This window comes from Formica exsecta, unplaced genomic scaffold (assembly GCF_003651465.1).
Source record: "Formica exsecta isolate Colony F162 unplaced genomic scaffold, ASM365146v1 scaffold272, whole genome shotgun sequence".
NCBI lineage: Eukaryota > Metazoa > Arthropoda > Insecta > Hymenoptera > Formicidae > Formica > Formica exsecta.
Genome location: NW_021849984.1, coordinates 65,247 through 88,487, shown reverse-complemented (window position 1 = coordinate 88,487; position 23,241 = coordinate 65,247). Strand labels below are relative to the sequence as shown.

General features: G+C 32.1%; 4 protein-coding genes across 4 annotated transcripts in view; 2 read left to right on the top strand and 2 right to left on the bottom strand.

Moving 5' to 3' along the window:
• Window positions 1-7,903, top strand: part of LOC115237100 (high-affinity choline transporter 1-like) — a 13,031-nt gene extending 5,128 nt beyond the window's left edge. The window contains 13 exon segments of the mRNA XM_029809952.1: window positions 686-894; window positions 2,537-2,644; window positions 2,764-2,992; window positions 3,314-3,542; window positions 3,876-4,113; window positions 4,206-4,312; window positions 4,381-4,484; window positions 4,787-4,917; window positions 5,106-5,377; window positions 5,448-5,763; window positions 5,766-6,022; window positions 6,817-7,016; window positions 7,431-7,903. Coding sequence (XP_029665812.1) covers window positions 723-894; window positions 2,537-2,644; window positions 2,764-2,992; window positions 3,314-3,542; window positions 3,876-4,113; window positions 4,206-4,312; window positions 4,381-4,484; window positions 4,787-4,917; window positions 5,106-5,377; window positions 5,448-5,763; window positions 5,766-6,022; window positions 6,817-7,016; window positions 7,431-7,704 — 2,637 coding nt within the window. The 5' untranslated portion in view covers window positions 686-722 and the 3' untranslated portion in view covers window positions 7,705-7,903.
• A 7,274-nt stretch (window positions 7,904-15,177) lies between these two features.
• Window positions 15,178-17,101, bottom strand: LOC115237080 (mediator of RNA polymerase II transcription subunit 9). The gene is made up of 3 exons (XM_029809911.1): window positions 16,944-17,101; window positions 16,076-16,181; window positions 15,178-15,988 (listed from the first exon to the last, which is right to left on the bottom strand). Exons 1-3 carry the CDS (start codon window positions 17,048-17,050, stop codon window positions 15,848-15,850), a joined length of 354 nt encoding a protein of 117 aa, XP_029665771.1. The 5' UTR covers window positions 17,051-17,101; the 3' UTR covers window positions 15,178-15,847.
• A 582-nt stretch (window positions 17,102-17,683) lies between these two features.
• On the top strand, window positions 17,684-21,055 carry LOC115237078 (E3 ubiquitin ligase Rnf157). The gene is made up of 9 exons (XM_029809909.1): window positions 17,684-17,914; window positions 18,044-18,162; window positions 18,326-18,591; window positions 18,673-18,814; window positions 18,902-19,105; window positions 19,265-19,507; window positions 19,670-19,830; window positions 19,901-20,165; window positions 20,444-21,055. Exons 1-9 carry the CDS (start codon window positions 17,827-17,829, stop codon window positions 20,618-20,620), a joined length of 1,665 nt encoding a protein of 554 aa, XP_029665769.1. The 5' UTR covers window positions 17,684-17,826; the 3' UTR covers window positions 20,621-21,055.
• Window positions 21,056-21,525: 470 nt separating this feature from the next.
• Window positions 21,526-22,952, bottom strand: LOC115237079 (60S ribosomal protein L10). Its single transcript, XM_029809910.1, has 4 exons — window positions 22,834-22,952; window positions 22,655-22,683; window positions 22,057-22,362; window positions 21,526-21,910 (listed from the first exon to the last, which is right to left on the bottom strand). Exons 2-4 carry the CDS (start codon window positions 22,675-22,677, stop codon window positions 21,580-21,582), a joined length of 660 nt encoding a protein of 219 aa, XP_029665770.1. The 5' UTR covers window positions 22,678-22,683; window positions 22,834-22,952; the 3' UTR covers window positions 21,526-21,579.
• Between the last annotated feature and the right edge of the window lie 289 nt (window positions 22,953-23,241).

The following is a 23,241-nucleotide window of genomic DNA, read 5'->3' as shown; positions in this document are numbered from 1 at the left end:
TATATATATATATATATATATATATATATATATATATATATATATATATATATATATATATATATATATATATATATATATATATATATATATATATATATATATATATATATATATATATATATATATATATATATATATATATATATATATATATATATATATATATATATATATATATAATCGCATCTAAAAAATATCTTAACAATGTACATCCGGTTGTTAACCATTACAGTGCTCTGGTGTTGTTGTTACGCCCGTTGTTACGTGTTATGACCAATTATCAAAGACATTTTAAACATTCCTTTAATAAAATTGTTTGTGAAGAGAAAGCTATTGTAGAAGAAATAAAAAAATTCAGCAATAAACAAATACAGTAGCAATTTTTAATAAGTAAACTGGTATAAAAACCTGCCTAAAAATTTTAACGAGAGACAAGAACCTTTTATGATAATCGAATAGCTCGAAGAAGCTAACAAAATAAATTATTCACGAATATGCACGGCATATATAAATTTAAAGATTTACTTCTTACTATTAGAATCACAGAAAAAGGAGGTAGCCACCTTCTCCTACTTTTTTTATTATTATTTAACCCGCTAACATATCGAGTTTGAGACCTCTGTTATAGACATGTCAGCGACATTGGCTATTATCACATTTGCTTTTACTACCAATCATTCAGTTGCAGGGTCCATATACAGAAGCGGACCACAAAGAGGATGGGGGTGTACGTAACAGGCATAATCGGCGTGATTGTATTTTACATCGCAGTGTTGGGTGTTGGCATATGGGCCGCCGCGTTCAAGAGGAAAAAGGCCACGCAGGGCCAGGATGATATGATGTTGGCGAATCGTCGCCTTGGCCCTCTACTCGGTGTTTTCACTCTCATTGGTAATTATACTCGAAGATCTGCCACATATTTTGCGAATTTGTTTTTTTCTTTCTCATTCCAAATAACTCGTAATAATTATTTACATGATCTTTTGTGCGATCTAGATTGTAAGACATTAGATTTATCACAAAACTATTTTCAGCAAAATATTTTTTCATTATTTATATAACTGAAATTTATTACAGTATTAGAAGAACTTTCTATTTGCATAATACGTGATCTTGATTAGAACTAATGCGACCTTGTTATCCGCATTACGAATTTCCTGCTTTCGATATATGCTTCAAAAGGTTATCAACGAGGTCAAGGATCAATCTATGTTACATATATACGAATATTAATACAGCACACACATGCTGAAAAATTATAAATATCATCTACAAATTCTCCAATTCAAAAACGATTTTTCAATTTAACGAGAATATTATTAGATTACATCATTATTTTGTATCTTTTTTTATTTTTGGCATATAATTAAATTACAGAAATTAAAATATTATTTAAATAAAAAATCAATTCAAAATTATATATGGATATAAAAATCTATATATTATTTATTTGTATCTATATATATTATATATTTACTTTAAATGTCTACGCAGTTACATCAATGAAGATATATGAATGCAAAAATTAATTATTTTTAATTTCATGTATAATGTAGAAAATTTTCTTATACACATTTATCGAAACCTTTTCCCTTTTCTCATTTTTTAATCCTCAATATAATCTCAAAGTCGCATATACTTTTCTGTGGCACTTTGTATACTTCAATATATAAAAAGAAAAAAAGTTTCAAAGATATATAAATTAATTCTTCGAGAATCAATTAAAAAATTTTCTGCGATACAGATACCAGTCTCTTTGCGGGCATTGAACTCACTATGAAACCGATAATTTACGATGAAGTTGCCACGTTCGTGACACATTTCTCTTTCCAAATTTGTTACATTTTCCCTCATATTTTACGAAATTATCGCGCAGAAAGCACTCGTGTATTTAGAGTTTATTTTCTCTTTAATATCGACATGTGTCAAGTTTGTTGCACTGTAACATCACGTAAAAGAAAGCGTTGTCTTATTTAATATTGATTTGCTCCACACTCTTTGCTCCCACTTTGGGCTTTATTATTTTTAAATCAATTTTGTAATTCTAAAGAAAAAGAATATGAGATTTTGCAAAATAGATTTCTGATTTCTTGTATTTCACTTACTTTTGACCTATTTTCGCATTTTATATTTTTGTCATTTAATTTCCAATTCTGTTATTCGGCTTTCTTATTTATACTGAATGCCTCTTTGCTGCTTTCGTTATCGTAATGAATACTCCGAGACTTGTAATATAAAAAAACGTAACGTTAACTGGCCTCTTTTTCATTATTCTTATCTCTCGTGATATAAACAAGATAGGAGAGATATTCCACATAGAGAAAAAAAACTAGCATATTTTTTGTTGTGACAAATAGATATTGCACATAAAAAGCTTCATTATTACAATAGTTTTTGTTGAGCAAAAACAGATCAACTTTTTCTTTAATATGTGTTATATATATATATATGTATGTATGTATGTATGTATTATATGTATATGTATGTATGTATATGTATATGTATGTATGTATATGTATTTTCACTTGCGCAGCGACATGGGTTGGAGGAGCTTTCGTCAACGGGACTGCCGAGGCGATGTTTACGAAGGGTCTGGCCTGGTGTCAAGTTCCTATCGGATACAGTCTCAGTTTGATTTTTGGTACGTAGAATATGTGCGCTATATTTTAAAATATTTACAAAAAATAGTTAAAGAGAGAGACAGGATCGCCGATTTTGTCTTTTGTTCCAATTAATAAAATCAATGACATATACATACAGGTGCCATACTCTTTGTGCGCCCGATGAGGAAGGCCGAGTACGTGACGATGCTAGATCCCTTTCAAGAACGATATGGTGCAGGTGTCGGCGGCTTGCTCTTCCTTCCGGCGCTATGTGGCGATTTATTCTGGTGCGGCGCCGTCCTGAGAGCACTGGGGAGCTCGTTGGCCGTCGTCGCCGGCGTTGATCCGAATATCAGCGTTTGCGCATCAGCACTCTTAGCGGCCGTGTAAGAATAATAATTAAATGCAATATTCAATATTCGCGAATACAAATCAATTCCAATATTCAAGTTCTTTACTTTATATTCAAAATTTGACTGCTACTATATTTATAAAGCTTGCAAGCTTTATTTAATTTCAACAAGATATTTTTAAATCTCGAAATGAGTAGGTGCGATAAGTTAAAGAGAGAAAAATGTGCTTGTAAATATTTCGATATTAAGAAGAATCACCATCTTATTCGAATGCTGAAAATTGGAAAAGGATAATCTTATTGTTTTCCAATAGTCAGAGTTGCAAATGAAATAAAAGGCATGTTGTTTTTTCAGATATACAGTCTTCGGCGGGTTGTATTCCGTGGCGTGCACAGACGCGCTGCAACTGTTGTGCATTCTGCTGGGTTTAGTTATAGCAACGCCCTTCGCCATATTACATCCCGCGGTATCATTTGAAAATAATCTGACTCTGCGAGACTGGTTGGGACAGATAAAGAGCGAGGACCTGGGCGAATGGGTGGACGGCATGTTGCTTCTAATTTTCGGCGGTATACCTTGGCAGGTGATTTAACTTTTCAACGTGACATTCAAGTCCAAATCAGACGTCAGAAAAATACCCAGAGCACGTCTATAAAGAATAAGAATTTAAATAAATTTAGTTCGAACGGTCTAGGCGAAAAGTATACATCGTGTTATTTGAAGAACAAGAATTATCGTACAAATAATTAAAAAAATATTTTATCATTATTTATGAAAAATTATATAATTCAAGACCACAACAAGTTTAATTCAAGCTATTAACATATGTTTTAGATTCATCATAAATGTGCGATGCATGACAACACAAAGTTCTTTTTCTTTCTCTCTCTCTCTCTTTCTTTCTCTCTCTCTTCAGGGTTATTTTCAACGAATCCTAAGTATTAAGAGCACTTCCGTTGCAACAACTCTATCAATAGCCTCGATGTTTGGTTGCCTGATACTCGCGGTGCCATCGGCCATAATCGGGGTAGTTGCTCGTGCCACCGACTGGTCCATAGTTCCAGGATACAATAGGACGTTCTCAACGGACGATGGAAACGCCGCTATGCCGATGGTTCTGCGATATCTCACACCTCAATGGATTTCCTTCGTTGGTAAATTTCAAAAAAAATTTTCTTTTTTTTTTTTTTAATTAGAAGGAGAATATTTAAGAACTTATCATATCTTTACTAATTAATATTTTAAGGTCTCGGCGCGATCTCGGCGGCAGTGATGTCTTCAGCAGATTCTAGTATACTCGCCAGTAGTTCCATGTTCACCAGAAACGTCTATAAACTCACTATACGACCAAAAGTAAGTATAATTATCATTGCTTAATAGATAGTATAATAGGCGTTATCGAAACCTTCTTTTCGTGATAGGCATCCGAGCGTGAGTTGAACTGGGTCTTGAGAATTTCCGTAATCGCGGTCTCTGTGTTGTCCACTCTCGTTGCTCTCATGGTCAGCAGTGTTTATTATCTCTCGTGAGTATAAAAATAATGTTCTAAATCTATCTTTTATCTACAATATTTGCGACAGAGTTTTTGTAATTATTTGCATCGTATCTTGAAAACTTGAAAAAAGATACAGCTGCAAGAATAATTTCTAGACAATGATATTTGTTGCATACGAGATTTTTTTCAGTCATTAATTTCATTTTTCTATGTTTTGTGGCATTTGGTTTCATTATTATCTCAATTTTTTTTTATGTAGCTTTATAGGGCTGTTCGCGCACGAATAAGTATAATACAATCGATATATAAAAGTATATCTTATTTATTCCAAGGTATTTGTGCTCCGATCTCGTTTACGTCGTCTTGTTCCCGCAATTATTAGCCGTTATTCATTGGCCTTCTCTCGTGGATACTTACGGCTGTCTGGCAGGATACTTTATCGCTATTGTTCTGCGTCTCGCTGGTTAGTAACAAGCCTTCGTTCTCGGCGAATTTTCTTCAGACGATACAATTAAGGAATATAGATAAAGTTCTTTTTTCTTCAATGTTTCTTTTCACACTCGATCTTCTTAATGCACCCCTTAAATATCTGCTGCACATCTATGTGTTAGATTTAGATATAATTACTTGAACGTAAAAGATCATTTTCAGGCGGTGAAAAAGGACTCAGCATATATCCGCTGATTGAATATCCATTCTACGATGCAAGGACGCGTACCCAGAAATTTCCCTTTCGCACCGCTGTCATGATAATCGCCCTCTTCACTCAACTCTTCACCAGCTTTCTCACAAGAAACCTACTCGGCAAGGGTTATTTTCCAGAATGTTGCGACGTGTTGAGCATTTATTCGCCCGGAAAGTCCAAGGAACCGTCTGGCGTCGTGCAAAGCAGCTCTGGAGCCGCCCTCATGGATTCATCTTCGGTAATTTTTACGCGAATCGCATAAAGTAACCATCAAGGTGTCAGTGATAATACATCGAAATCATTTCCAGAAATCAACGTCGGGTATAGACTCGTGCGATGGCACGGGCGTTTACGACGATGACAGAACCACGTGTCACCACGCGGAGGACACGATGACCGATTGTGTCGATGGCAACACAACGACCGGTCGCGGTGATCACGTCGAGTCGTCGAGGACGAAGAGTGTTGGCATCTCGGTCGTGCAGAGAGCAAACCACAATCTACAGAATCTGCAGAATTTACGGAATTGCATGACGCCGGCACGCATCCCCGGTACGGCGAGTCAGTACGCGTCTGTTCAGAGTGATGCGTACCGAGGTCAGATCCTTGGGGTGAGAAACTTGCGGCCAGGTCCGGCATTCCGGCGACACCGAGCATCGCCCCGTGCGCCCCGTCCTATGCCAAGGTGGGCTGCGAGCTCGGGCCGAGCAGCGAAAAGCCGCGAGATAACAATGACAGGGTCAACATCGTTGATAAAAGCAACGTGGAGTATAGTCTCAATGCTCAGGAGAGTGTGCCCGCGAGCGTTGGTCCGAAAAAGAGTGTTAAGGGTGTAAAACTAGTCGGTATGGAAGGCGGTACATTACGAAGACCGTCGCTGCAGGTGAGAGACGATTCTCACGTATCGTCGCCCTTGTGAAGGAACGAGCTTCTCTTCACCTAATTTTGCGTGCATTTTGTTTTGTATCTTTAGTTATTTTTTTGTGAATTAAATTTTTATGTGAATTTCTATGCATTTGTTTTATTATATATTTATATGTTTAGTTATTTATGAATGGCATCTTTATTGATTTATCAAAATAAAAGACGACGAGGACTATGATATCCTCGGAAAATCCTAATCCTGGTAAACCTACTTTCCCTTCAGCATGTATAATCAAATAAATTTTTCCCAATATATAATTTTTCTTTTCTCCCCTGATTCTTAATCTTATTCGTTGATCAATTACTTTTGTTAATTTATTTTTTTATTATGGTTTCTGCTTGAACTGCCTGAAGATTATATATATATTACCCCCAATACAATATGCACACATACTTTAAAAACATTTATGATTTCATGTGATTTTTGTAAAAGAATTTTTCTGGAAAGATTAACTTCCGCAGTTAAAACAATCGTAAAAAAAATATATAAAATTTTTAGCCATAAATCCAGAAAGATTATTTATTATTAGCTACTTGCATAAATTGTTTAATTAAATGTAACGAATTTTTGTATTATATGTTTAATTACTTATCAATGGCACGATCATCGATAAAAGATCGATGGATCCTCAAAGAACCCACGAAATCTAGAAGATCTTGGCGAACTTTGGCATATGTGTATTTAAATAGATTTTTTCCACATCTTCGCATACTTAACTCTCCCATAAGACGGCATTTTGTGTCACATGTCAGGGCGCATTCTCGCCGACACCGTCCGTGGAATTAGTCAACATTCTGGATAGGAGACAAAGCAGCGGTTCGTATGGTCCAGGTTCCCTATCCCCCGTACCGTCGATGGGGATAGAAGCGTGCAAAACCCACGGAACCGCGTCCGAGGGGCAGGGCGGGAACGAGCATTGCAAGATAAAAAGAGGCATCGTGCGACATCACAGGTATCTATGAAAAAAGGCAAAGTATAATATGTCTTTTTGCAGAACGTTACAAATATAAATCTTTCTTTTTTGATGTATTATTTTATTCTATTTTTTTTCTGAATCTATTTTATATACCTTCATGTTACAATTTAAAAAAAAAAAGCAAAACTATTTCCACCGTAGTAGAAATTAAAATATTTTCTTCTTGAAATTTACTACATTATTCTATAAAATTTTCGAGAATCTATATGTCTACGCATATTATAAACGAAATACATATCAGGCATAGTAAAAATATATCGAGTATGCCTTAATATACATTAATAAAAAATAAAATAGACAATAATAATATTTATAATTGATTCGGTATCTGTTCTAAAAAGTTCAACCGTTGAACACTCTCTCCGATCTTGCTCTCAAACGTTTGCGCAGTTTCAATGACACAGGCGACCGAACGCTGACGACGCTCGCCAGACAGCCCAATTATCCGTCGATGCCATTGAGACCAGAGGATTGTCGTATGACACTGGCGAAAAAGGACAAGAGACTGTCCACCATCGGCAGGCATTCATCGGTAACGAATGAAACCGAACTCGGCAACACGAGCAGCATGATCGTCTGCAGTCCTACTTACAGTATGTACAATTCAACCGCTAAAAGCTCCAACTACTTTGTCACCGATGACGAAGCTGTCAGCAGGTTCTAAGGTGGAAACGTAACGTAGGATTTTTCATCCCAAGAGCGAAATTTTCAAATTCCATCTAAAACGCAAAAATTGAAACTAACACGCTTGGTTGATGCAAAAATTTTGTCGTTTTTCTGTCAAATCTTCTCTACAGTTTAGTTAAAAAATATAATAAAGTTAAGAATAAGAATTTTTTTTCATGAATAAGAGATTAAAAAATGTGGGTGGAGTTCCGAATAGGTGAACCCTCCGATTTTTTGAAACTACACTATTTTTTGTAATTTTTGAACGCTGATTACGAATATGATAATGAAAATTTGCGACAAGGTCATTTTCAAGGTCAAAACACAAAAAAACTGAAAAAAACATAACTTTTTAAATATTATTTCGATAAATATTGATGTAAGAAAAAAATGTGTCAAATAAAAGTTGTAGTTCTTGTAAAAATACATCATTTATGTTCTATACATTTTTTGCGTAAAACTGAAAGTTTTCGAGAAAATCGAGGTTAAAGACTAAAAACGGCGGGTGAAGTTCCGAAAAGTGCTCACCTCTGATTTTTTTGAAACTCAGTATTCTTACGTATTTTGATGCACTGATTACGAATATCATAATGAAAATTGGTGCATCTCTCATTTTCATAGTGAAAATCATGAAAAACCCATAACAATTTTAGATCTTACAGAGAAAAACATTTTATGTCCTATTAATTTTTACCGTACGATAGTTTTCAACAAAAACGATGGAATCTAAATCTTATATCTGTTCTCCCATCTAAGCATGTACTTTGCAGTACATATACGATTCCACATGGGTTTACAACTTTCCACGTAGAGCGAGGTTCCACGCAAACCTATTTGTCTAGTTTTTCGGTAGTGGAGCCCCCCGCAGGGGGGCGGAACCCACTGTTTCCACGCATACACTTTTTCACGCGAAGCCAGGTTCCACATGGGTTTGCAACTTTCCACGCAGAGCGAAGTTCCACGCAAACCTATTTGTCTAGTTTTTCGGTAGTGGAGCCCCCCGCAGAAGGGCGGAACCCACTGTTTCCACGCATACACTTTTTCACGCGAAGCCAGGTTCCACATGGGTTTGCAACTTTCCACGCAGAGCGAAGTTCCACGCAAACCTATTTGTCTAGTTTTTCGGTAGTGGAGCCCCCCGCAGAAGGGCGGAACCCACTGTTTCCACGCTTTTTTGAGTTTTGACCTTGAAAATGACCTTGTCGCAAATTTTCATTATCATATTTGTAATCAGCGTTAAAAAATACAAAAAATAGTATAGTTTTAAAAAAATCGGAGGGTTCACCTATTCGGAACTTTATCCAAAAATGTATTTATTAATTATAAAAAATATATATTATTTTTAAATTAAAAAAATATATTAAAGAAAGCAATACAATGATTATTTTAACTAATACGAATTATGCTAAAACTGCACATGTAATTTTATCAATATTTTACTTATATAAGATGAACTTTTTTTGCATCAATCTATATATTAGTTTCACTCAGTTCAGATTTCAACACCACAGACATCCAAAAATCCTCTCTATTCTTGAACATTATCTTAAAATAATCGTTAGTAAAGTCAATAATTAATAAGTCCCAGAATATATCTAAAAAAAAAATCATAATTTGCCGGAGTTTTTTCGCTCGATATTCTACTGATACGTTCTTATTCTTTTTATAACACAAAATACTCTCTCTTTCTCTTCGGAGAGCACAAAGGACAATCATAAAACCCGCCCTGTCATCTTCTCGACACGCTCAATCGTTATGCGATTTTATTTGCTGTTTGCTAAATTCTATAGAAAAGATTATCACATACAAATTTAAAACATAAAAACATATACATAATATAATCATCTCTCAATCAAATGCTAAGCACATCATATTATGACAGAATTTATATTAAATGTTTTATTAAAAAATCTTGCAAAACACTTGTGTTCTATGCTCATATACTTGTGTCAATTCATATGTTATGGGCTCTATCGTTGCTATATTATGTTTTATTACATTTCTCGATTAGAACGATACAATCATCATTATAAAAATCTCACGAACCTTCTCGGTCTGTTCATCGTGTTATCATGAGTGATAGATCAAATAGATGAAGGAGGTATCATAGTTTTATAGTAAGTTACTTTACAAGTATCATTACTCCTTGTATACTGTATATTCGTATTATACTATATATATAATCACACTGTCAATTTAATGATGCAATAGTATTTGATGGAGCTAATCAGTCGATAGTTCGAACTGCACTGTAAAAATTAAATTACACTATATAGTCACACTGTCAATATACATAACTTCAAAATAGAAAAACTGTAATATTATCGTATATACAACTTTTATCTACTTGCTTCTTCTGAATAATTTCGAAACAGCGAACATTAAACATTCTTTGCAACAATTAGATAAATTACAACGAATTATGAGAAATTCATTATAAGTTCGTAAGATTGAAAATAAATTTTCTTTTGAATTTATTTTCGCTTATTTAAGTTTTTCATAGCGCGTTTGTGTGTACATTATATTATAATATTAAACTAAACTTGTTTCTTTTTTAAAAACAGTCATGTTCTTTCATTATTAATATTTAATTTTTTCAATATTTTCTTGATCGATTTGTACATTAGCATTTGTATATTAATGAGAAATGTAGTGTTTTATATGTAGAGTTCTCAGGAGAGATCCACTCTTACACATACCAAATCTTCAGACTGACATAATTATATAACGGAACCAATAATTTATAGACAATGTAAGCAATTTTGTACAAATTATAGAAAATCTCCAACTTCGCAATATTCCATTTGAATAGATAGGATAAAAACTAAAGCAGACGATCTTGTTTTATTAAGAAAGCGAGAGGCTCGACTAATTCGTTATGAATAGATGATAAATGTTTTTGTACACATACACACACACACACATATACCTTGCGCGCGCGCGCGCGCGCTTGTGTGTGTGTGTGTGTGTGACAAACAAAAAGGATTCCGTACGCATTTATAACTTTAAATCTCTAATAATAAGTCCCAATTAATTATTAGTAATAAAATAATAATTTCTTAAAGATAGGCATCACCTACTTCTTAAATATAGACACCACTTAGATATTTTAAATTATCATGTTAAAGACGAGAAAAATAGAATAAAATAATATTTTAACATCAAGTATTACATATAGTTCATAAGCATTTTGATCAATGAGAAATTCTACCATTATAAATCGTCATGTTATTTCGGCAAATTTATTCTCAACGTTTCATCAATTTAAACATTTATAAACCTCAGCGCATTTCATGAATTTAATGCGCGATGCAAATTAGATATTTTCATTTTTCTCACCTTTACCTTTATACACTCGGCGTCATACTAGAAGAAATTTATATGATAAGACATAGTTATGACGCTGATTGTGAGTATAATATCCATATGAAAGTTGCATATACCTATACGTGTTTATACTGTCCCTTTAGTCTAATTAGAAAAGAAGGAGAAGAAGCACGATCTCTGATAAACGTAATCGTAAAAAGAACAACGTCATAAGCTCCGAGCGAAAAAAAAAACGGAGCTTAAATCGTTGATAAAATGGAACGTCCAAAGAATGTCACATGCAAATTTATTATATATCGACAAGAAGGTACGATATTTTTCCACCAACGCGATATCTCGTTAGCTCTGTAGTATTATTGTACAACTAATTACACAAATGCAAACTACATGTATATTTACGATTAATCGATGTTAGCTGGAAAACGACAGTTCCGTTTTCCTTGAGCTCAATACTGGTATCTAGGAAGAATAAATACGAATGATATTTAGAGACGATTATTTGATTGTAAATAGAAATGCACTTTCGTATTCAAAAAAAATCTATTTCGCATAAATAATAATAAAGATATCATTGCTCTGGAAAAAATAAGTATATAAAATATAAATTTATATGTATATTAATAGATCTTTGTTTACTATTATGTCATTTCTATTAATTTCGGAGATAATAATTTATGAGATTGTTGCAGATAAAAAATACATAGTGTTAAATAATAATTGAAACTTCTAATGGCAAAGATTTTTGTTAAAAAAAAAGTAATTATTTATTACCTAAAGTAATTATTTATTACCTACAAATATACAGCGAATTCTCAATATATTTTTATTAAGATCAGAAAGACGTGAATGTAAAAAAAAATTGAATGGAACGTTAACTGCGAGAAACACGGTCAGCTAAAGCATACGTTGATATCCTTTCTAAATGTCATCCTTATGCGGCTATTATATACCTTTTCACTGTAAATGAATAATTAATTAGAGATTAGCGCAAGATGATCTCGTAATACTTAAAATGAGTGAGACTTCATACTCGATAAGTAATCGCTCTTTAGGCTCTCTCTGTACTTTTATAAAGACAAAAACGATGTAAAATAGCGGAATGTAGAAGATAAACATCGAATACCTGCATCAGTATTATTAAATTTAAGGAGACACGAGCATTCGACGAGACTTAATTGACTCGTGAAAGGCTTCGTGAAAAAGTAGCGATATTTAATCCTTTAAGATAGAATAATTCTCGATAATCCTAGTACTATATGAATCTTATTTCCTAAGCATTTCCACCATGTACAAATCATTAATCCTAATATCCCATTACAAAAATATCCGATTACAAGCACTTACATTACTATTTGAAATAATAGTATTAATAGAAAGTTAATTTTTATTAATATATAGGATTATTCTTATAAAACATTCTGTCGTTTATGAATTTATTTTCTTCAATATCGTAAGATGGTATCTCATTGTATATTTTTCTGTCACAGTGTCTATCATTCTTAAGAATGATAGTTCTTCATGTTTCTTCATAAGAGATAATATGGTAAATTTAGAATTTGTATCTATTTTTTCTAGAAACGCATTACTTAAGCATTACTTTCTTCAAGCTCATGCATACCATTAAAGAGCTTTTGTAAGAAATAGCGTTTGTACACATTTATACCTATATCATATATTACACGATACACATTACTAATAAGTAGTACGTACAAGTATTTTCGTCTTCGGATAAATACGCAGTCGATATTGTGCAACGTGAATTATGTGCCAAAGCGTAAGATAAAGAAAATGCCATTGGCATGACCGTGTCGATGATTTGCGTCCAAGAGGATCCAATTAGAAAATTTTAATCGATCTAATTTCAGCAGACTCAAATTCCGATCTGCTTTAAAAACAATTAATTTATAACATCGAAAATTTAACCTATTGGTTTTAATACCGAATGCAATCTTTCTTGATTCGCATAACAGGAATTGATCGTGTAATTTTTTTTTCTGAGGCTAAGAAATCAAAATTTTTCAACAAATTCGTCGAAAATACAAAGCTTTTTTAATGTAAAAATATAATAATATTCGATAAATATTTGATAATAATTGAAACTTCTAATGGCAAAGATTTTTGTTAAAAAAAAAGTAATTATTTATTACCTAAAGTAATTATTTATTACCTACAAATATACAGCGAATTCTCAATATATTTTTATTAAGATCAGAAAGACGTGAATGTAAAAAAAAATTGAATGGAACGTTAACTGCGAGAAACACGGTCAGCTAAAGCATACGTTGATATCCTTTCTAAATGTCATCCTTATGCGGCTATTATATACCTTTTCACTGTAAATGAATAATTAATTAGAGATTAGCGCAAGATGATCTCGTAATACTTAAAATGAGTGAGACTTCATACTCGATAAGTAATCGCTCTTTAGGCTCTCTCTGTACTTTTATAAAGACAAAAACGATGTAAAATAGCGGAATGTAGAAGATAAACATCGAATACCTGCATCAGTATTATTAAATTTAAGGAGACACGAGCATTCGACGAGACTTAATTGACTCGTGAAAGGCTTCGTGAAAAAGTAGCGATATTTAATCCTTTAAGATAGAATAATTCTCGATAATCCTAGTACTATATGAATCTTATTTCCTAAGCATTTCCACCATGTACAAATCATTAATCCTAATATCCCATTACAAAAATATCCGATTACAAGCACTTACATTACTATTTGAAATAATAGTATTAATAGAAAGTTAATTTTTATTAATATATAGGATTATTCTTATAAAACATTCTGTCGTTTATGAATTTATTTTCTTCAATATCGTAAGATGGTATCTCATTGTATATTTTTCTGTCACAGTGTCTATCATTCTTAAGAATGATAGTTCTTCATGTTTCTTCATAAGAGATAATATGGTAAATTTAGAATTTGTATCTATTTTTTCTAGAAACGCATTACTTAAGCATTACTTTCTTCAAGCTCATGCATACCATTAAAGAGCTTTTGTAAGAAATAGCGTTTGTACACATTTATACCTATATCATATATTACACGATACACATTACTAATAAGTAGTACGTACAAGTATTTTCGTCTTCGGATAAATACGCAGTCGATATTGTGCAACGTGAATTATGTGCCAAAGCGTAAGATAAAGAAAATGCCATTGGCATGACCGTGTCGATGATTTGCGTCCAAGAGGATCCAATTAGAAAATTTTAATCGATCTAATTTCAGCAGACTCAAATTCCGATCTGCTTTAAAAACAATTAATTTATAACATCGAAAATTTAACCTATTGGTTTTAATACCGAATGCAATCTTTCTTGATTCGCATAACAGGAATTGATCGTGTAATTTTTTTTTCTGAGGCTAAGAAATCAAAATTTTTCAACAAATTCGTCGAAAATACAAAGCTTTTTTAATGTAAAAATATAATAATATTCGATAAATATTTGAAAAAAAAAACGAATAAAATTTATTGACAATTTCATAATTGGCTCCCTAAATCTTTCGGCAAATACGGTCAGCTAATGTACAAGTTAGTCACGTAAGTTTGCCTTAATATAAGGATTGTTCATTATGACAGTAAGATTGACAGGAGAAAGCGTTGACGTCCGATATGTTAATTAAATTTTGAAAACCTTTCCTTTCAACTTTCATGATTTTTGACGAAAATATCTCAATTGCTTCAAAACAGATATGAAAGATTGAAAGAAGGAAATCGCAATTTAAAATTTAGCCGAGATAGTGCTTAAAAATTATAATTTTATTTTTTTCTATTCATTCGGCTTTATTTCAAACCGCTGCAGTCTCCATAGTGTTCATAATTTTATATTTGATTCTATATATTTACTTTCTCTATCTTCATTTTGTAAATTGCTAACCAGTATATAATATCTGATATATTATGTTACTTTAAGTATGTATAATAGCTGTTTTAATTCTTTTTTACAATGATTTCTGAAATGTGATCGTACACATATAAATTTATATATATTTGTTATTGTTAGTGTTCAGGTTAGGCATTATCAGCACGATAGATGTAATCGCTAAATACTATTGATATATATCATCTACTGTACATTACTTTGCATACACATACAATAAATAGTAACTACCCAAATGCTAAAAAGAAAATTTATCATTGTATCAGACATATATTTATTTCTTAATAAATCATTTACATGCTTCAGAATACAGAAGAAAAACACATTTCTTCTGTGCATTCAAACATAATTCCTACAAAATAATTGAGCACTTATTTGTCATCAACTTAACACATTGCTAAAATATTGTGATTCAATTTCAATAAAAATAAAAAAAACGAAAATTTTGTTTTATTATGCAGAGAATCTCACATTGTTACAAGTTTCATTCTCCTCTATAATAATGAATATTTCTCGCTTTTGAATAATTCTCGCTATATACAAAATTTAATATAGGAAACACATATATAAGGTTTTGCAAAAGTACGAATAAATCGTATAATCTACATATTATTTAGGTGGATTTTTCTTAAATTCATTTTTTTTTTCTTCTAGTTGTTGCTTTAATTGCTGTGCAATATCTCGCAACTGTTTAACAAAGTCTCGCGGACTAGAAATAGTGCGGCGGGTTCCGTGAATCATACCTGTCCTAATTAGTATATACACTACAAATTGTGCACTTTGTCTAATTGGTTTGGATTCTGCCAATTTATTAATTAAATTTTCATTATTTAAGAAATAATGAAACAGAGCTCTTAAAAAACGCATTTTTGAAAGATATAAGATTGCTTTCCTATATGCTTGCGAAAAAATGTGCACATTTATATTTTTGGTATTTCAAATGTACACGTATTACGATACTTTAATAAAAGTTCACGCTTCAGTCTCAGTTGCTTGCGTAAAGTCTCGAGTTTTTGTAATTGTTCTTCTTTACTATATTCTATTCCAGGTAATCTCTTAATCTGTAAAATATAATGATAATATTATACAAAGAATTCTGATTATGTAAGATATATTTGCATATATATGCACAGAGATTTAACTCTTACTTGCGATCTTGCAGAGTCTAATTTCTTCTGTAATTCTAGGATTTTGTGGCTGGTATCTTGTGACTCTTTTGCTTTTTGCGTAGTGTCATGCGGATCTTTTTCTACACTAGAAATTGTAACTATATAGCATCACCTTATGCCAATATACAAATAATGTGAAATATATATCCAAACATATCTGATTAATAATTCATATTTTATTCTTATACATAAGAGTTATTAACAAGATTATTAATACAAAAAGAGAGAGAGAGAGAGAGAAAACGTTTGTAGATCTACATTTACATAACATTTTTTCATCAATATAATTAATAAAATATATTGCTCAAATGATCCAACATTTTATAAACAACCATCTGTCAATTTTTAATCATTTTACACACTTTTATTGTCATTTTATATTTTTCTGGACATATATGAACGATACAGATCTTTATGTGATACAAATATAATATGGAATAAATAACTAACCACTACAAAATAACATATAAATACATTTGCCCTTTTTCTCTTGAAGCAATGACTTAATTATAGCTCTTGCGCAGTTGTCATAACGCGTTTTGTGCTTAATTATTTTAATTAATTGTGCACGTATATATTTGTTTACATATTACAGTAAATAAAATATACCTGTATATTAATGCACGAATCGAGTCAAAATAAATAATATAACAAACACACTAAAATATATGTTCGATATTTTGATGGAGAAGAAATCTCATCTTTAAAAATCTTTTATAAAGACAACATCGCGGAAAGAGAGATTTTAATTCTAGTCAATTTGAGGTTATGCACTGTTCGCTCGCACTGTGTGCTCGAATGTGTCAGTATTGAAACAATAATTCCTCTCTCCTTTAATAATATATACCTTCGAATGATCTCGTAAATGAGTGGCAGTATCTCTATGTCTAAATCGTCAACAGTAAATTGCGTTGTCCTCAGAGAGACATCCTCTGGCATTTCCACCGTCTCCATTACTACAGTAAATGGTTACGTCTCGACCATATAGAGGGCAGGTGCCATTCAAGAAAGAAGAAGAAAAAAATAATTTTATATTGCACAATGTTCATACAGGAGTTGGTCGACTGCCTAAGAAATTTAAGTCTGCATTCTCTCCAAAGAGATATGCTTCAGGCTGAGGTGTGTCAAATCGTTCGCCGCCCATTATGAAATGACTACCAAAATAGGAACCTGCCAGAAATAATTTACAAATTATTATACAGCTCTAATAAAGTGGAACGCGTGTTTAGAAGTTTTTTTGTAAAAAAATATAATAATAAAATCGCAAAGTAAAATTTTCCATAATTATAAATTTAATACCAGTTCGTGGAGGATATTTATACGCATGATTCGAAGTGATATCAACTTCTTCGACGCCAGCATTCTGCCTGCTTGTCAACGACCCCATTTTGCAATTATTTATTGATAAATTGCAAATCTGCAGAAATATTTGTTTAGCAACAATTATTAAAAATGTGTAAATCTATAGTTAAACCACAGAGAACTGTCACAAACTTCTGGGCTGCGTTCCGTTTCACGCATTGAGCGCATAGATCGCCTGGAAATCTATAATATATGTTACGTGAACTATAGATTTCCATGCGATTTATGCGCTCAATGCGTGAAACGGAACGCAGCCGAGAAGTTTGTGACAGTTCTCTGTGGTTTAACTATAGATTTACACATTTTTAATAATTGTTGCTAAACAAATATTTCTGCAGATTTGCAATTTATCAATAAATAATTGCAAAATGGGGTCGTTGACAAGCAGGCAGAATGCTGGCGTCGAAGAAGTTGATATCACTTCGAATCATGCGTATAAATATCCTCCACGAACTGGTATTAAATTTATAATTATGGAAAATTTTACTTTGCGATTTTATTATTATATTTTTTTACAAAAAAACTTCTAAACACGCGTTCCACTTTATTAGAGCTGTATAATAATTTGTAAATTATTTCTGGCAGGTTCCTATTTTGGTAGTCATTTCATAATGGGCGGCGAACGATTTGACACACCTCAGCCTGAAGCATATCTCTTTGGAGAGAATGCAGACTTAAATTTCTTAGGCAGTCGACCAACTCCTGTATGAACATTGTGCAATATAAAATTATTTTTTATACATATATTAGTAAAATTCTTATATGAATGATTTGTTTAAATATGGACACATACATATTTATATAGTTATATTTTTTTTTGTTCTTGATTCTTAATATCAACAAAGATAATTTTGTCTCTTGTTGCAGTTTCCATATCCTCCACCACAAGCAGGCGATCCTACAAAGACATTAAAGAGTTTAGTAAACATAAGGAAGGAATCTTTAAGACTGGTTCGTAATATGGATCAAACATCGACATCTTCGCAATACCATAATGTTAAGCATTACGGAGATATAGACATTGACAAAAAACCTAGTCGTTTCAATATTGAATTTATATTTGACTGTGACGTCAAATGTGCAATAACGATATATTATTTTTGTACAGAAGAGATTTCAACAAAGGGAGTTGCGTATGTATATTATATATAAGAGATATTGCTGAATATGTGGAAATTAGAATATATTTTCGTAACATATTTTATTACATCTAGGTACATTCCACGAGATTCATCTATGAATTCTGAAACTTATCATTATAAAAAAGGAGCAAACCAATTATTTTCACAAACATCGCATATATTTGATCCAACATTGTATACCGAAGAAGATCTGATGTACAATGCAGATAGAGAAGTATTTATAACATATATTTTATATCCTTAAAATAATTTTTATATTTTTTCCCACATAAAAATATAATATATTTTTTGAATTTGATAGATTATTCCGATAGCTATACATTGTGTAGCTGAAGAAGGATCAGATGATCCAAAACAATCTCACACAACCATAGCTGTTGTTGAAAAACATTCTGATGGCACATATGTGCTAAAAGCGCTCAAACAAAAAATCTATGTAGATGGCCTCTGTTATTTGCTACAAGAGATTTATGGAATTGAAAACAAAAATACTGAGAATGCAAAGGTACGAGAATATATACAATATTTGAAAAAAAAAATGCATCTTCAAAATATTTAGTTTCAAATAAAATTCCGAAAAATTTAATTCGTGTCAATTCTCATAAAATTTTTACAAATTCATCTAATATTCAAATATTATTTGTTCTTGTATTTTCTTACACAGCAACAAGGTAGCGATGAGGACACTGAAGACAATGGATCCGAATGTGTTATTTGCATGAGTGATGTACGCGACACGCTAATTTTACCATGCAGACATTTGTGTTTATGCAATTCTTGCGCCGATTCCTTGAGATACCAAGCGAATAATTGTCCGATATGTCGCGCGCCATTTAGAGCACTCTTACAAATTAAAGCTCTTCAAAAAGCGATTGGTACAATTATATCAAATCCGCCATTGCCAGAGGTGAGAATATTCAGATAATTAATACATTCGCCTTTTTTTACTATCATTACCTCTAATACATTTTTTGATAGTTGATGCAGTAATTTAATTCGAGCATGTTTCTTTTTTTATTTGTTATTGGCGTTAAAAATTGTATAATATATCTCGAGATCATTATTCTAGGGAAGCTGTGAGAATATTCCATCAGGCTATGAAGCAGTGTCTCTAATAGAAGCTTTAAATGGACCTTATATTCCACGGACTGCTATTATCGCGCCAGAATCTCCAGATACACCTGATACAGATACGGCAAGTGCTATTCAAGCCGCGGAAACTTTAAATCGGTAAATATCAATTATATTTATACTCTTTTTCGATATAAACAAGTCACTTGAGAAACATGCTCGCTTACAGCACTGCTGAACGTACTCCGGTCTCGAAACACATATCCGCTAAAGAAGATATGTCAGCCAGATCCAGCGGTACTGCTTGTCCAACTCCCGAATTTCGAATGTCTGTATTATTAGCCAGAGATGAACACTCGGGTTCTCAAAAGGAACTGCACAATAGATCTCCAGCTACGCGAACCAAATCAGTACATTCGCGCGACAAATCTAGTTTAAGAGCACGCGACACATTGAGATTGGTGAATGAGAAGCAGCCAGTTTCTTTATATGAGGTACGCTACTTTTATTCACTTTTAAGAAAAAGCAAATTAAGTCTATACTTGAATGTATTGAATGTCATTATTGCTTTTCCCACATAGTGCCGACTTTTTGCAAGCAGTTATGTCAAATTTTGGTTTGGATAAATCCACTTCAGGAATTCATCTTTTAAAATTATAATCTTATATAAAAACGGAAAAGGAAATTTGAAATTAATCAGCACTAATGTACATCTTTTAGCTCTCATACACACATTAAAATTGTGTTTTACATATATTTATATGTTTGTAAGGGACAAGGACAAGATGAAGACAGCGAAGCAGAGAAATTGTCGCCATTATTAGATGCAGCTACAAGTACTGAAGCTTTAGATGTACATTCCCATAGAATATGCGACATTGATATTGATGACGAAATTCAAAATACAGAAAATGAAAATGACGCGGACATTACCTGTCATTCGCATTAGAAACTGGCAGAAGATATATTTTTGTATACATTATTCATTCTTGTTAAATATTGTCTATATAATGTTTTATCTTTCATGTAAAAAATGCAGATCAGTTATTTATTCAAAGCTTTAAACTATTTACCGCAACTATATTGAATCATTTTTACAATCTTTTTAACGTAGTCTATTATGAATACATTGTCATTAACTTATATAGAAGTTTAATATAGATATTATTATTTTGTATATTTAATTATATATTGTAAGAACATAGAATGCATTACATTGTATTTCTTATGAATTTTATGCTCTTTAATTGTTAGATTTTAAAGCAATATGTATACTTATACATGTATACTTTGAAATTACAAAGACTGTATTTGTAAAAAAGAAACAGTACAGTATCCTTTTTTTATAAGATGCAGTTAATAAAATAATTTACATGCAAATTGATATTAGATAATGAAAAAATGCTTTAATTTTATTTGATTTTTATTTTATAAAATGTAAATTTAATTTAAAATAGCATATTAGATAGTACTATCTAATAGTACGATAGCACATTTTGATAGGCCAACTTCTAAGATAATATATAGATGATTATTTATATATACATATCAGATTGATTGTCAAAGCTAAATCTGTACTCCAAATAGTTTGAAAGGAAACTTTTTTTTTAATCTATATGTTTTTATCCTTTTTTTCACAATCATTAGTTTCTGGTTTACAACACTATTTTTTCAATCACATTTTGCAATTTGTATATAAATAAAACTTTTAATTTAATAAAAAAAAAAAATTTTTTTTTTAAACTGCAGTAAAGGAATTTTAGCACTAACCTGAATTTTCATAAACATGGGAAATTCTGAATGTCACCCACACATCCTCAAATTGTTCTTAGGTTTAATAAATAAACATTTGACTTGCTTTTTCCAATTGTTTTATTCAATTCCATGTCAAAAATGTTCCATCCCTATTTAAGCAGCAGCAAGTACCTTCCTGAACTTCTTCCATTCCTCAAGTGGACCATGTTCAGGTAGATATTTAACATTGCAACCATCTGGGGCAAGATAACCTGCCACTTTAAGCTCCTCGTATTCGGAACGATCGTATTTCGTAAAACCCCATTTCTTCGATACATAAATCTTTTGACGCCCGGGGAACTTAAATTTAGCACGTCGCAGAGCTTCAATGACAGCCGCCTTATGGCGATCAGAAGAACGCACACTCATAATCGGTTGACCAATGTGTACTCTTGCTACAGTACCCTGAGGCTTGCCAAAGGCTCCTCTCATTCCAGTCTGAAGCCTACACAAAGAACATTATCCCTGATTATGATAATTTATCAATAATAATACATGTCAAACTATAAAGTAAATCAAATTTGCATCAATAATTTAAAAAATGATACATTTAAAAAAAATGAAAATTCTTAATCGATATCAGTTACATACCTATCAGCTCCAGCACATGATAACATTTTATTAATACGAATAACATGGAAAGGATGGAGTCTCATACGAATATGGAACTGATCTTTGCCAGCATTCTTCACCATGTATTTGTTAGCACAAATACGTCCGGCTTCCAAAGCTTCAGAACTAAGCTGTTCATATTCATCTGACACCAGATGCACACATAATGGAAAATCTTCCACCGATGCTTTTTTCTTGCCAAGATCAAAAATACGGATCTTTGGATCCGGTACACCACGACAGAATCTGGATTTCGGGTACGGTTTATTTTTACAGTACCGATAACTGAAAACAAATATTTGTAATATGTGTTATATTATTAAAAACTTTAATATTTTGCTAAACAGTATTTAGCAAAATTGTGTTTATTATGTTATAATATTATGCAATATAATGTAATTGCAAATTTTAATCAGGGAAAGATCTATATACAAATTCTATATACATATGGAAAGTAATATATTTGTATATATCTTTTTACAAGAATATAAAAATTCCAAAGTATGAACAAAATGTTACAAATTTTGCATAAACAACTGCTAAAAGCAAGAATAATTAAAAATCTTATTGTACATACCACCTCGCTGGTCGGCGCCCCATTTTAACCTATAATTTAAATAAAATCTAAATCAGAAATACTAAAATTACATTAATTGACGTAATCAGAATAGATTGTAAAAATGCAATATGCAAGAAAATATTAAATGTATACTGCGATGTTGAGAAATAACAATGGATTAAGAAAAGCAATCTTACCGATTCTAAATGAGGCTAACCCAAATGAGAAAAGAAAAAGGTTGCTTCCATAGACTTAAGAAAACATAGACGGAGCGTAACCTTGCGGGGTACATGATATCCACGGTAAGTGCCGGTCCACAATAGGTGATTTAAGCCCTAAAGCCCGTATCAGACTATGCATTGAAAATTGAAGATTGAAGATTAAAGATTGAAATTTGACTAATCAGGACAAAAGGGATTAAAATTTCTTTGTCCTGATTGGTCAAATTTCAATCTTCGATCTTCAATCTCAATCTTCAATGCGTAGTCTGATACGGACTTTAAGGGTGCCGTGTAACCTTAGAACATATATAAATGGAAGGGGAATGCCTTTGTTTCCCGATAGAAAAACATGTCGGAAGGAAGTAAGAAAGAAAATCATAGTTG